This window comes from Glycine soja, chromosome 11 (genome assembly GCF_004193775.1).
Source record: "Glycine soja cultivar W05 chromosome 11, ASM419377v2, whole genome shotgun sequence".
Classification (NCBI taxonomy): domain Eukaryota; kingdom Viridiplantae; phylum Streptophyta; class Magnoliopsida; order Fabales; family Fabaceae; genus Glycine; species Glycine soja.
This window is the reverse complement of record NC_041012.1, coordinates 42,789,460-42,804,223: the sequence shown is the minus strand read 5'-3', so window position 1 is coordinate 42,804,223 and position 14,764 is coordinate 42,789,460. Positions and strand designations below refer to the sequence as shown.

Below are 14,764 nucleotides of genomic sequence, written 5' to 3'. Positions count from 1 at the left end.
ACACGGTTTTTTTACCAATTAGGGATAAAAAAAATTCCAATTTTCTAATTGGGGTATATTTTAAAAAAATTACTTAAAACGGAATAAGATGTAATGTTACAACTTTTAACTCAGAAATCGTAACATCTGTTTCGACTTGTTATTTTTATTTTTTTTTTCTTAACTGAAGTCGTAAAATTTATAATTCAATTCAAATGTTTTTTTATGACTTTAAATTCAAAAATATTTTTATTTTTTATAAACTAAAATTGTAAAATTATTTATGACTTTTTTCGTAAAACCTTTTTTTTTATCTTTTTCTATTTTTTAACAGATTTTTTTTCTATTTGTACCCCTGTTTTTGTTTTGTTAACCTCTTTTTTCTCTTTGTAAATCTATTTTTTCTTTTAATTTATAATTATTTATGGTTGTATTTTTATTTTAAATAAAAAAATTTAAAAATATATTTAAATATATAATAAATAATATTAAGATGACCAAGATAATACTGTGATTCAAATTTACAAAGTTAAAAATAATAATGAATACTAATATCAAGAATGATTAAAATTGTAAAGTAGATTTACAACCTCAATAGATACTACTCCTTCACATGATATATTTTGTCTAGTTTGACTTATATACCATTGCATATTTACTATATACTTAAATATATTATTTAAATTTTTTGTTTAACATAAATATAAAATCGTAAATAATTGTAAATTAAAAGAAAAAATAGATTTACAAAAAGAAAAAAATGGTTAACAAAACAAAAACAGATGTACGAATAGAAAAAAAGAAGTTATTTAAAATAAAAAAGCATGTTTACGACTTCAAAGTCGTAAACCTTTTTAAATAAAAATTTACGACTTAAAACCAAGAAAAAAAATTCATAAATAATTTTAAGACTTCAGTTTAAAAAAGTAAAAATATTTACGACTTTAAAGTCATAAAAAAATAACATTTGAACTGAATTTTACGACTTCAGTCAAAAAAATAAAAAATAACAGTCAATCTGAGTTAGAAGTCGTAAGACCTGTTACGACTTATCAAATTTTGAATAATATTTTTAAAATATACCCCCGATTGAAAATTGAGAAATTTTTTACCCCTAATTGGTAAAAAAGCCACCTAACACCATACCATGGATAGTTGGGCTCTAGTACAAAATAGCAGCCAATCCTGGATGTTGCTAGGTGCACAAGGTATATTACTTGCGCATCCAATATTAAAATAAAATTTAAAAAATGTTCTTAAGTATTTTCTGTTTCTACATATTATGTAATTTGTATAACTCATACGGATTGGTTAATCCGTATGAATTATACGGATTATGTAATCCGTATGAATTAATTTATTAATAAATCAAAATTAATTATTATAAAATTTATTATTTAAATTTATATGCGCATTAAATATACATTAAAAAATTTAGTGTTATATATAACAATATTATTTATTTTATAACATAATTGATCTATTATTTTAGTTCGTGGTGCTAATAACGCGAAAGTCACAAGTTCGACTTCTGATTGGGTTATTAATTTGTAAAACATATTTTTGAATTTTTTTTAAAAAAAAACACTTATATGAGTCATACGAACTAATTAAAAAAAAGAATAAGCATTTTTTAATATTTTGCTTTTCAAACTAATTCATATTTTTCATGTTTTATCATTTTTTCCTAACTTTTTTTAATAGTCTCTGCACACTTAAAAACAAAGCAATAAAACACAGTCAATTTAACATTTAACTTAATGAAATAACATAAAGTAATAAAGAATAAAAAGAAATAACAATAAAATGGAATGATTTCAATCACTTTAGCTTCACGTTGTGCACAGATAGGGGACATTTCGTCGGAAACTCTGTACCTATATACAGTATACAAATAACAGAAACAACATCAGAGATTAACATGAAAATCAACACACGGGTAAAAATTTAAAAACGGAACCAAATATTAAACTAAATAACTGATTTGTCAATTTCCAATTGAGTTGTCAAAAGAAGAAATATAGAAGAGACAAACTTATAAACTCCTTGAAACCTCTTGAATAATGACAGCAGGGAATATTATTTTCCTGAGTTGTCAATTTCTAATTGGGGGACATAAAGGGAGGAGGGAATGGCGACAGCAGATATTGATCCGTGAATGGAGAAATTAATGCTAAGGTTTCTTATATCTGAGACTTTTCTAAGGGAAAAAAAGAAGTAATTAAGAGGGTACGTCTGTTTTTAATGCAGAGTTATGCATGAGAGAGCCTTATAGAGTGCAAAGAGTGCAAGTATTTTCTCTTCATACAGGGAACTGCTGCTCAAATTTTCCTTCCTTTTGTTTAAATTTTTTTCCCATTCTTTTAACGTTCAGAAAACGTATTTCCTTATTCAGCTTTTTTTGTAGCATTCTCTTCATTATAGTTGTTGTTAACGTGTTTGAGTATGATATAACATTGATCTCCATTATCTTTTGTTTTCATGCATGAACTTCGAGCATGCTGATTAACCGTTTTTATATTTTTCCTTTGATTGTTCTTTGAACCAAATTGCATAAAATTACTGTTCACCTGAAATGAATGGATCAAAACCTTTTCCGTTTATGGTCAATTGGTCACGTCAAACTAATTAAAAAATTAGTTGAAAGCTAAAAAATGAGCTGGTAACGAGAAATTAGTAGCTGAAAATTAAAAAAGTTAATTTATTAAATTAGAAATATTCAATAAAATTAATTTTTAAAATAGTTGAAAAATATAAAATGACAAGAAAAATAATAAAATAGTAATTTATTTTAAAAAAATTAATAATAAAAATAAATAAATATATTAAGAATAAAAATAAAAAAACATAAAAACTAAAAATTAATGTTTAAAAAAAGATTATTTCAAATAATATTTCAAAAAATACTGAAATTATTAAAAAAAACTTACTTACGAAACAATCAAATAAACCTTTTAGTAGGTAAATGTCTTGTCGAACATAATAAATTTTATATCTTATTTTTTCATTATTAGTTTTTTTTCCTATATATGTATATATATTTGTATTTTATTTTTCTTTATTTTTTAATTAATTATTTGTTTGTATTTATCATAATAAAATTAATTAAGTGTTTACAAACATTAACTAAAACAAGGGAAATATTAGTTTACACCAGCAACACAAATTTACTCAATATAATATTTAAAGTGTTTAAGTTACAGAATTAAAACTGGAAAACAATTTTTTACTCTTGACAAGAATCACAAGAAAAACAACATACTATTTTATTTATCAAGTATTCTCATATATATGATATCGCTGTAAATCAGCATAAGATAGGCTATTCCAATGCAGAAACCACGAATTTATTGTACAGGAACTATACTATCTCCTTCCGAATCACTCGCGTAATCGGAAATGCTTTTATAGGACCATGCATTACCACCATATTATATATCCGTATTACTACCATATATATATAAAAGAAGTTATATAAATAATTTTATTTTAATCTGCAATAAACTCTATCTTGATGTTTCTGATTTTGATGCGACCTTTCCCAAACCTTGGAACCAGCGTCACCATAACACTATCATCATTTTCTGCTCCCAAATCTTGCAACACATCCGTTAGTCCCAGCTTCAAAGAAGTAACGATGTTCTTGTTTTTATGCTTATGCGAGTGAGGCACACTCACAAAACTTCCTGCAAACTCTGAATTATCTGGTTTGATTAGCTTATAATCTTCACCATTAATAATCATATCAAATTTCACAGGTGTGTTCTTCTCAAACTCAATTCCTTCAACCACTAGAATCTCCTCCTTCTTGCTCCTAGACCTCTTTGGCCTCTTCACCATTGTCGTCACAACTGAATCCAACATCAATGGGAACTTCACATTCCTTGAAGTCTCAGCAACATGTGCTACAGTACCAACCTTTTGAACCCTAGACCTTTGCGGTGTGGGCCTAGAGTTTGACCATGGAATGTCTACATCTTGGTAAGCATACCCTAGCTTTCTCTCGTCTAGACAATCCTTAACCTTTACACGCACAAGATTTTTATTCTCATCGTAGAAGAGAAACCCAGATTCTAACCAATCTGAGTCAGTGAAATCTCGCCCACCAAGTGTCTTCTTCCATATGGACCATATCCTATCAAGATTAGAATGGTGAGAATAGAAAATGGGGTCTCTTGCAGCCGAATAGAAAGTACCCATGTCCTCAAAGTTTGGTTGGTTGCTATCACCAGTCCAAAGATGAACAGTGCCATGTGGAACGTTCTCTAAGGAGCCAGCACCAGCACCAAGGCTAAGCTCATCCCCAGCATGGTAAGCATCTCCAAGGAACGACGTGGGAGTCCTTCCATTAGACACAACTTGCCTATACATTATGGTGAGGTTGGTGGAGATATTTCCACCAGCACCAGGATTATCAATATTGAAGTCAAGATCTATGACTGTTGGGGGTTGATGATTGGCACTGCGGAGAGTGTCGTAAAGGGGTGATGTAGGGTTTGCATAAATGGAAGGAATTTGCATGCCTTGAGGAGAATCCCAGTTCCAAAATGGAATGGCAAAGGTTGGGTCATTGATCAAGCTTCCCAAGATCCTTTCATAGAAATAAAGATACCATCGGTGGAAAGGGAAGAAGATCCAAGAGCCGTGCACTTGAAGACCAACATTAGGGAATCCAACTAGCTTATATCCACATCACAATAAGCACAATGAGCGTTCGCTAGTTGGGTGAAATTACGTGGATCATCAGATGGGAGGTTTTTCATGAGGTTTAGGGCTCTTTCGAATTTGGCTACATAGTCATCATTGACCGAATGTGCGGCTGGTCTTACCCTCAAGGGTTGGTTAGAGGGAGGGAACTCAAAATCTATGATATTTGTAGAAGCAGATGGTGGGGGGCAACAATTGGTTGGTTCTGCACCCGCAGGTAGGTTTGGTGAATCGCATGTGGTTATGTCCGGGGATAGTGGTGCAGCAAATGCAAAAGGATTGTTGTTGTTAAGTGTAGAAGCACCACAAAATCCTCCTAAGCCAAATAGAACGCTTCTCCTATGTCCTACAATATGTGGAGGTTCTCCTTCGGAAGGGTTTGGTGTTGGATTGTTTTGGTTTCCACTGCATGTCACTCTTGGAATGTGATGGTGTTTTGGTTTTTTATATTTAGCGGATTGGAACTGTGAAAATGGATGCAAGGAAGAAGGGGGAGTGGTGGAGTAGGGAGAGAAATTGTTGACTGTGGACACGAAAGAGAGATGAGGGATAGATGCCATTTTTTATCTTAAAAATTTAGACCTTCTCAGCCCTTTTTATAATGAACTCGTGATGAAGAACTTTATCTCTTGAAATTGCGTGCGGTTGATAATCCACTAAAACAAATTTCTAACAAGAGCAGAAATAGTATGTCCACATTTAGCTAATCCAAATCCAAATTTGTAGCTGGTAATAGAGAAATTTGGGGCAAGAAATTGATTTTTTTTTTAATGTGAACTAGAAATAAAAAGAATGGAAAGTTTTTCACTACAAGAAATTACCTGTTTTGCGAAACTTGAATTGGAGAGTATGTTTTAATGTGAATTGCAACCGTGAGAAGACTTTTTGCATGCGCATGTAACTCCTTTCATTCTTTACATTGTGTAGATATTCCACCAAAAAAAAACATCTAGATATAATTTATAATAAAAAAATAAGTAAACAATTAATTAATACTAAAGAACTTGTATACATATAATTTTTTACTTTTGACAGTGAGTAAGATCACAATTATGATTTGATTTAAGAGTAGTAGGTAAGAGATTTCCAGTTTAAAAAGTGAAAGACATGCAATTTTTTTTATTTATAAAGGTAGCATATTAGCTAGGAGTTGAATTTATAATTTTTTCTACTTTAATTATTATTTATTACATCAGCTTCCTAACTATGGGAAGACGTACACCTCTCTATTTCCTAATTACAGCTTCCACACTACTGATTTCATGAACTAGCTTTTATGCAAAGAATTTCATGAACTAGCTAGTGTACGCGCGTTCTATCCTTTTTGTGACCAAGCATAGCCTAATCGAATAAAATAACGTATAGTTATAAACACTGACTTATTTAACGAAAGATATCAGGGAGAAAATCAAAGTGAACTTTAGCTAAATTAACCCAAGAAAAATGACAAACATATAGGATACTGAGCGAAGAATATTCAGTGGCAGTAAATAAAATCACTCCATATCTGACGTCCAAAACCAAAAGGGTAACTAACATCTAGCGAAATGTAAGACCCATAATTAATATCTATTGTTAATTTGTGACTGAAACTTAATCTTCAAAAAAATATTGGATGAAAGGTGAAACGTATAATAAGATGTATAGTGAATTCATACTATTTTAGGAAACACAAGGTAATACCCTACAAAGCATTTGGTAAATAAACAAAATATAGTATACGACTTCAAAGACTTTAGAAACGTACAAATGTCTTGATGATAGACAAGGGATAGAGATACTTCGATATATGTCACTTCGAAATCCAGTTTATTCTAACTCTAGTTACAGTTCTCTCTAACTTATCCTAACTTGGGTAGCAGCAGGATGTCGACTTTTCTTTTAAGAAAATAAAAATATATAAACAAGGAATCGCGCTCACCAATATGACTATTTTTTTAGGCTTGTACTCTAGAGACCTTAAAGGCCACATGTCTATTTCTTTAGTTTTTGATCCGGGTATTTTTTTTCCTACACTTCCCATATTATTTTGAAATTTGCACTTTTCATCTTGTTTTTGGAATTTCAAAAACAAGACGGGAAGTGCACGAAGCAATTGCCTTTCTATCTTTTGTCTAGACTTTTTTACTGCTGAATCTTTTATCTAGACTTGTGCTTCTTAAGTTTTTTTTAGGCCTATTTTTTCTTTTTTACAAAAAAAAGTAGAAAGGTGTTTTGACTCATTAAATTCTTGTTTCTTCTCTTATCTTAAGGTTAATGACACATTAAGACTAGTAGAACGTTAGAGTAACTAATTATGTTTGGTTCCGAAGGGTTTTCTTACAGTCAGTTTCTTGGAAAACGCATATTATATATCGGATTAAATAATATTATGTTAATTATTTCAGAATAAACTCAAAAAAATTGCAACTTAATTTTAATTAACATAGACTAATTATAAATAATTTCATAAAATTCTTGATTGTTTGCTCACTTTAATTGTGCCACCCTACGCTGTCAGTTTAATAAACACAATATAGGTTTTATGTTAAACTTTGCAACTAAATCATACAAATTAAAAATTCATAAAACCTCAAAACGTTACTTTACTTAATTATACTTTCACAGGAATTTAAATTTAAATTTCACTTTTAATTATTCTTAATCACTTACTCACATATTATGTGAAGACAAGTCTTAAAATTCTCTCCAACAAGAAAAACTCCGTACTAAAAATTTTGCTTATTTATGAAGAGACATGCATGAATATTATATCCTTCTTAATATAACCCTATATCTTTCTTGAAGTCCTGCCGTCATCTTGCCATTCCGTTGGTATTATTAAGATTGTCCAGCTTCGATGCTACACGGTCTCTATACTCTAATTTTTCTAAGGCAAAAAACCACTTTAGTAGACTTCCCTTAACCTGTATTGTACACTAAACTTTAAACTGTGAATAGAATTTTCAAAACAGATTGTTTCCATAGAGATGCTATTAATTTCCATATGGTATGCTATCTGATGGTGAAAGCCCTCCAGGCTCCAAAGTCCAATGGTTGTGATCATGCATGCATTAGATTACACCACGTAAGAATTTCTCCATAAAAATTCAAGGGGAGTAATTAGCTAACTTTTTTTTTAATCAGCCAATCAAATATTATAAAATTAATGGTACCAGAGGTACGGAAAGGTGAAACGTAAGTGTAACATTATAAGGGTAATTAGCTAACTTAAATCTACGTACCTACCATGCATGAGACGTATTGTAAGATATATATAAACTAAATTTTCTAATATTATATAGAAGTCAGGTTAATTTTTTTTATTTTAAACCAATATAAGTGTAACATTAACTAAAATAATTTATCAGGATTAGTGTGATCGATATTTATTTTATGCCAGCAACAAGCATATATATAGTGCGCATGCGCATTCACGAATTTACTCAATACATGTATTTAAAGTGTTTAAGAAACAAACTTAAAAGTGGTAAACCATTTTTACTCATGGGAAGAATCACAATTAAAAAAAACATTATTTCATTTATCAAGTATTATTGAATCAGCATAGGATAGGCTATAAATTTCAATACAAATTAAGTCACAAATTTATGGTATAGAAAATACATTATATCACCTTGTGAGTTACCCACGTCATTGGAAACTAGGAACCATATATCACCACACAATCACATACATACACACACACACATATATATATATATATATATATATATATATATATATATATATATATATATATATATATAATTTTCAATCCGCAAGAAGCTTTATTTTGATGCCTCTGATTTTGACACGCCCTTTACCATACCTTGGAACCAGCGTCACCCTAACACTGTCATCATCTTCGGCTTCCAATTCTTCCAACAAATCCGTAAGTCCCAGCCTCAAACAAGTAATGATGTCCTTGTTTTTGTGCTTATGTGAATGAGGCACACTCACGAAGCTTCCTGCAAATTCTGTATTATCTGGTCGAATTTGCTTATCATCTTCGTCATTAATAAACACATCAAACTTCACAGGTGTGTTTCTCTCAAACTCAATCCCTTCAATCACCAAAACCTCTTCCTCCTCTTCCTTCTCCTTCCTGCTCCTCGACTTGTTTGGCCTTTTAACCATTGTGCTCACAACTGAATCCAACACTAGTGGGAACTTCACATTCCTTGAAGTCTCAGCAGCACGTGCTGCACCAACACCAAAATTTTGTGCTAGTGCAACCTTTTGAACCCTAGACCTTCGCGGTGTGGGCCTAGAGTTTAACCATGGAATGTCTACATCTTGGTAAACATACCCTAGTTTTCTCTCGTCAAGACAATCTTTAACCTTTACTCGCACAAGGTTCTTATTCTCATCGTAGAAGAGAAACCCAGATTCTAACCAATCCGAGTCAGTAAAATCCTTTCTTTTCCCACCAAGCGTTTTCCATATGGACCACATCCTATCAATGTTAGAATGGTGAGAAAAAAAAATCGGGTCTCTAGCAGCCGAATAGAAAGTTCCCATGTCCTCAATGTTAGGTTGGTTGATATCACCGGTCCATAAATGAACAGAGCCATGTGGAACGTTCTCTACGGATCCAAAACCCGGGTCAGGCTCATCTCCAGCACGGTAAGGATTTCCAAGGAACAACGTAGGAGTCTTCCCATTAGACACAACTTGCCTATACATTATGGTGAGGTTGTTGGAAATTTTTCCATTGGAAATAGGATCCTCGAGATTGAAGTCGAGGTCTACAAGTGTTGGGGGTTGATGATTGGCATTGCGAAGAGTGTCATAAAGGGGTGATTTAGGGTCTGCGTAAATGGAAGGAAGTTGCATGCCATCAGGAGCATCCCAGTTCCAAAACGGAAGGGCAAAGGTTGGATCATTGATCAAGCTCCCCAAGATCTTTTCATAGAAATAGAGATACCATCGATGGAAAGGGAAGAAGAGCCAAGAGTTGTGGATTTGGAGATCAAGGTCAGGGAACCCAACTTGGTGATATGCACCATCACAATAAGCACAATGAACATTGGCTTGTTGGGTGAAATTACGTGGATCATCAGAGGGGAGTTTTTTCATGAGGTCAAGGGCTTTTTTGTATTTGGCTAGATATTCATCGTTGACCAAATGTGCCGCTGGTCTTACCCTCAAGGGTTGGTTAGAAGGAGGGAACTTGAAATCTATGATTTTGGAAGATGGGGGGCAACAATTGGTGGGATTTGCACCCGCGGGTGTGTCTGGTGGACCACATGTGTTTAGGTCTGGAGGAGATATTGGAGCTGCAAAGGCAAAAGGGTTGTTGTTAAGAGTAACTGCACCACAAAGCCCTCCTAGGCCAAGTAGAACATTCCTCCTATGTCCTACAATATGTGATAGTTCTCCTTCGGATGGGTTTGGTGTTGGATTGTTTTGGTTTTCACTGCATGTGGTTCTAGGAATGTGATGGCGTTTTGGCTTTCTATTTTTAGTGGATTGGAATTGTGAAATTGGATGCAAGGAAGAAGGGGGAGTGGTGGAGGAGTTGGAAGAGGCATTATTGACTACGGACACGAAGGAAAAAGGACATTTAGATGCCATTTTTTTATGATAAAAGTTTAGGCCTTTTCAGCCTTTCTTATAATGAAGTGGTCATGAACAACTTTCTTTGAGATGACGTGTGGTTTGTGATCCCTAAAGCAAACTTCCACGAGAGCAGAAACAATATGTTGACATTTTAGAATGGGGATTCAAATCGGAGCCTGCTAATTGTTGAATTTAATACCAACGTGTGCAATTTGACCTCTAACGGCTGGCTTGTTGTACTGATATAGTAATATCTGACGGTTATTGTTTACTTCATTGAGATTTCTTTGGCATCTATATATATAAAGTCCAAATATACATATTCAAATCATAATGGTTTACACGCAATTAATGTCGAAGCACGTAATCTTGAAAACTCTCACGAGACTTGGGAGAAAATTAAGTATGCATGCATGAATTTAAGTACTGCATCGGTGAAAAGAATTGAAGTCTTTTGCATGCTGAATGTAGTTTTCTCGAATATTTACAATCATTGTGTTTTAATATTCTACAATTGACCTTTAACATATACTATAACTGTTCTTTTTTTTATTGCTTTCTCTTTTTTGTTACACCGTCTATAATATTGTTTCCCTTAATTATCTCTTTTTTCTTACAACTATTGATTGCTACACTACTAATTAAGGAATGTTTAATGGATATAAAATATTATGATGTTAAGATTTAAAAAAACATCTTTTTTGACGTAATATTATCTCATATATATATATATATCATTGTTAACTCATCAAACTGAAAATTTATGAAATTTATTTATACTTAGATGGATATATTCTTAATTTTTAAATAATTAATAAATTAGATTAAAGATTTAAGAGATGAAAAATTAAAATTAAATTGATATAAAATTAAACTAATTATCCAAAACAAGAGTTAGAAAAACAAACACTTTGTGGATTGTGAAGGTAGATGAATATGTTGGGAATTAATTTTTTAAAATTATTCTTGATATAATGTTAATTATTTTTTTCTTGTTCAATATTATTCCAATTTTATCTATATCTACTCATATATTATAATTTAAGTGAAAGAGTTTAATTTATTCAATTTTTCCCCTAGTCCCATAAAAGAATAAACTAAATAAATTGCATTAAAAATAAAGATGTATAAACAGACTAAATAACATTATTTTATCTTTATATATACATGAATTATTTTGATATCATTTTTCAATTTTTAGAAGATAAGCATTTCACAATACCTAAATCCTAAAACAGATACATGAATATGGATGATCACATCATCATCAACAAAATTAAGCACAATAAAATTATAATTATTTATACAGAAATGAGTGATAAAAGAGGAAAAATTTAACAATTTTTATATGATTTAATCATAAAATATGTCTATGTAATGCCGTTATCAATTATATCTTTGATAATTACGATAATGAAATATATTTTTCTTAAAAAACGTTATCTCTTTAAACTATAATTTTTTTAATATCTCATTATTAATTACGAAATAATTAGATTTTAATTTTTTTAAACATGAATTATTTGAATTAAAAAAAACGAAATAATTATAAGAAAGACCTGAGGTAGTAACACTTTTCCTCCTTTTTTTTTTGGATCAGCGTAACATTTTTCCTTAGTTGCGCCTCTGATGTAAATACGTAGTGAAAATCCAAATTGGCGGATTCAACATCTCGTCACGAATCCAGACTGTCTTTTAGATCTAAAGATTTTTGGAAGAATTTTTTTTTTTTAAATTATTCATATGTGTGTTAACTAGTTAACAATTATATCAAATTTATCATAAATAATAAAAAAACTCAGAAGTTCGACCCCAAAAACTCTTATTTGTATTTAAATTCATGTAAACCTAATTTACAATCAATAGATAAAGAGTTTAAAATAAAAGATATAAAAAGATAAAAGATAGAATAATTTTTTTTAAAAAAAAAGATAAGAGATAAAGATAAAGCAGATAAAATATTTAAGTTAAAAAATGATAAAGATAAAAAGATAAGATAAAAAAAATAAAAAATAAGAGAAATAGAAGATGAAGATAAAAAAGATAAATTCAAAATGTAATAATGTTGAGACCTAGCTTGTTTTATTTGATTAAAATGTATTATTTTATATTTTTCTCTATCAGTTTGGTAAATTTTTTTCCTACTTACATCTGTTAAAATAAAATACTTGTCCCTAATACCTCAGGATGACAAGTCTATCTTTGCAAAGACTCAATAGATAAAATACATAAAATTTTAATTCTAGATGTTTGCTTTAATGCATGGGCATAATACAATCGCTCTATGTCTAGCAATGATTTTATTAAGATATCCCTTCCATTTAGTTCTATTAGAAATTGTCTTCTGTCGAGCGATTAATTCCCAAAATAGATGGATGCAAAACCTTCCTTATTTTTCTAGTAAGGATTATCCTGTATAATACATGAAAGAATGGATAATATGAAAGAAAACACCTATTTGCATTAATAGATATGAAGTGTACAATACTTTTTAGGTATGCCAAATCGTAACTAGGAATTTAACCTCTCATAACCACATGGGACCTTACACTTGAAAAGGGGTAGAGAAATTGATGGAGAAGAATGGATGAAAAAAGGACATAAAAAAAAAATTTCCTACTAGAAATACTTAGGCTATGTATTCATTAGAAAGTTACGAGCCTCCGGAGGTGGTGTGTCTTTTCTCCTTGGCTTAACTCTCTTCTTAGGTGGACTAGGGCTGATGTCAAAAAAATTTCTTATTCATATTTTTTATATTTTTAAGATTTTTTTTGCTTTTAATCTCTTTTTTTCATTTTTGTAAGACATAAATAAATAAATAAAATATAAATTTCTAACATTTAAGTAAAAAATAACTCTAAATCAATATTTTTAATATATTTTTATCATAAAAAATAATTCATATTTAACTCTTATAACTGTGAATGAAACAATATGTTATAGTTGTTAGATCTGTCTAATATTAATGCTAGCTGTCAAAGATGGTTCGGTCCCTGTCCTTCGAAATTCGATGGCTACATCCACTGATGAATTTTGGACTGGAGCAATATGTTACTACTATTTGTTATCTGCGTATTAAATATTAATACTGCCATAAGAGATAATATGGATTTTGGATTGGAGCAATACTGTCATAAGGTTCTTGCCCTTGCCAAATTCGATCGAGGGCCACTTCCACAAATGAATTTTGGATTGGAGCAATTAATCTGCTATTTGTTACTATCTGTGTACTAATATACTGTCATAGGTGGTTCGGTTCTCGGTTCTTTGAATTAATTTTGGATTGGAGCCTCGACGAGACACACATCATGTGAAGGTGGCAATATTATGTGTAGTTTGATGGTACCATCTAGCATCAAATAGCTACTGTGGATGCACAAGGGTCCTATGTTTACAATGCTTGATATCAAACGGAGTATTTTTGGAATATTCTCACGTGGAAAGAGTTTGGTCACTGGATTGACTTTTTTGTTATCTCATAAATGATCGGAATTTAATCGATCGATTTGACTTTGTAATTAAATAAATTATACTTTCAAATTTTTTAGTGAAATCGAAATAAAGACAAATTTGTCTAAATTCATCTCACAAATACTCTACTTAAAATGTATTCATCCTGTGTAAAATCATCATCCTAATTATATATATATATATATAGATATATATATACACACACACTAAAGAGGATTTCTTTCTCCTTTCATTTTTTATCATAGTGAATTTTATATCTTTAGATATTTTTTTATTATTATTTTACAATTGATGGATTTAATTAAATTTCATTGTTAGGCGTACGTTCAAAACTAAAGTTGATATAATTAAACTGTGACGTTCGATTGACGTTAATCCACTAACTTGCATGCATCAATAATTTGACAATCATATTATTTTATTTAGAATGAGAATTTCTGATATGCCTTGCTGCAGGCTCACAAGTTCTGGTTTTGACAGGGGACGTCCATATAAGTACTTGTACTTCTACTTTGTAACCTAAGCTACTGAGAGTTTTTCATTTATTTTATTGATGTTTATGGCTTCTGTTTTTTTGCAGGTTTATGTCTAGTAGTGTTGGCATCCATTAACGTTCCTCTTCACCCAATTTGGGCATGCCTCATACTGGAGTTGGTAGCTGATCTTCAACATATATTTTACTTATCAGAAAAGAAAAAAAAATACTAAAATGGACTCCTTAATTAAGTTAAATCTTTGCTTAGCATATACATGCACTTTAATAAGATCATTTTCTAGACAAATTGAAAGACTATCAATGCTAAGAAATTCCAAAACAATTAGCAGGATTAGGCATCTCTGGTGGTCTGATAATGACCCAATAGTAAACAATTTAAAAGACCCAACAACAGTTTATATTATAAGAGTTGTTTCTTCACTTATATATATATATATTTAATTAGTCATATCTATAGACAATGATCTCGACAATGTGCGATCTCCATCCAACAGTACCTTGTACTGAATTTCTTTGAATCACGTTATCGATCTTATCTTAAATCTCTTTATACATGTATAACCTACT

General features: G+C 30.8%; 1 protein-coding gene and 1 pseudogene across 1 annotated transcript; both read right to left on the bottom strand.

Moving 5' to 3' along the window:
- Positions 1–3,232: 3,232 nt before the first annotated feature.
- Positions 3,233–5,246, bottom strand: LOC114375859 (annotated as a pseudogene).
- Positions 5,247–8,188: 2,942 nt separating this feature from the next.
- Positions 8,189–10,258, bottom strand: LOC114375449 (polyphenol oxidase A1, chloroplastic-like). Its single transcript, XM_028333229.1, has one exon. It carries the CDS (start codon positions 10,243–10,245, stop codon positions 8,440–8,442), a length of 1,806 nt encoding a protein of 601 aa, XP_028189030.1. The 5' UTR covers positions 10,246–10,258; the 3' UTR covers positions 8,189–8,439.
- Between the last annotated feature and the right edge of the window lie 4,506 nt (positions 10,259–14,764).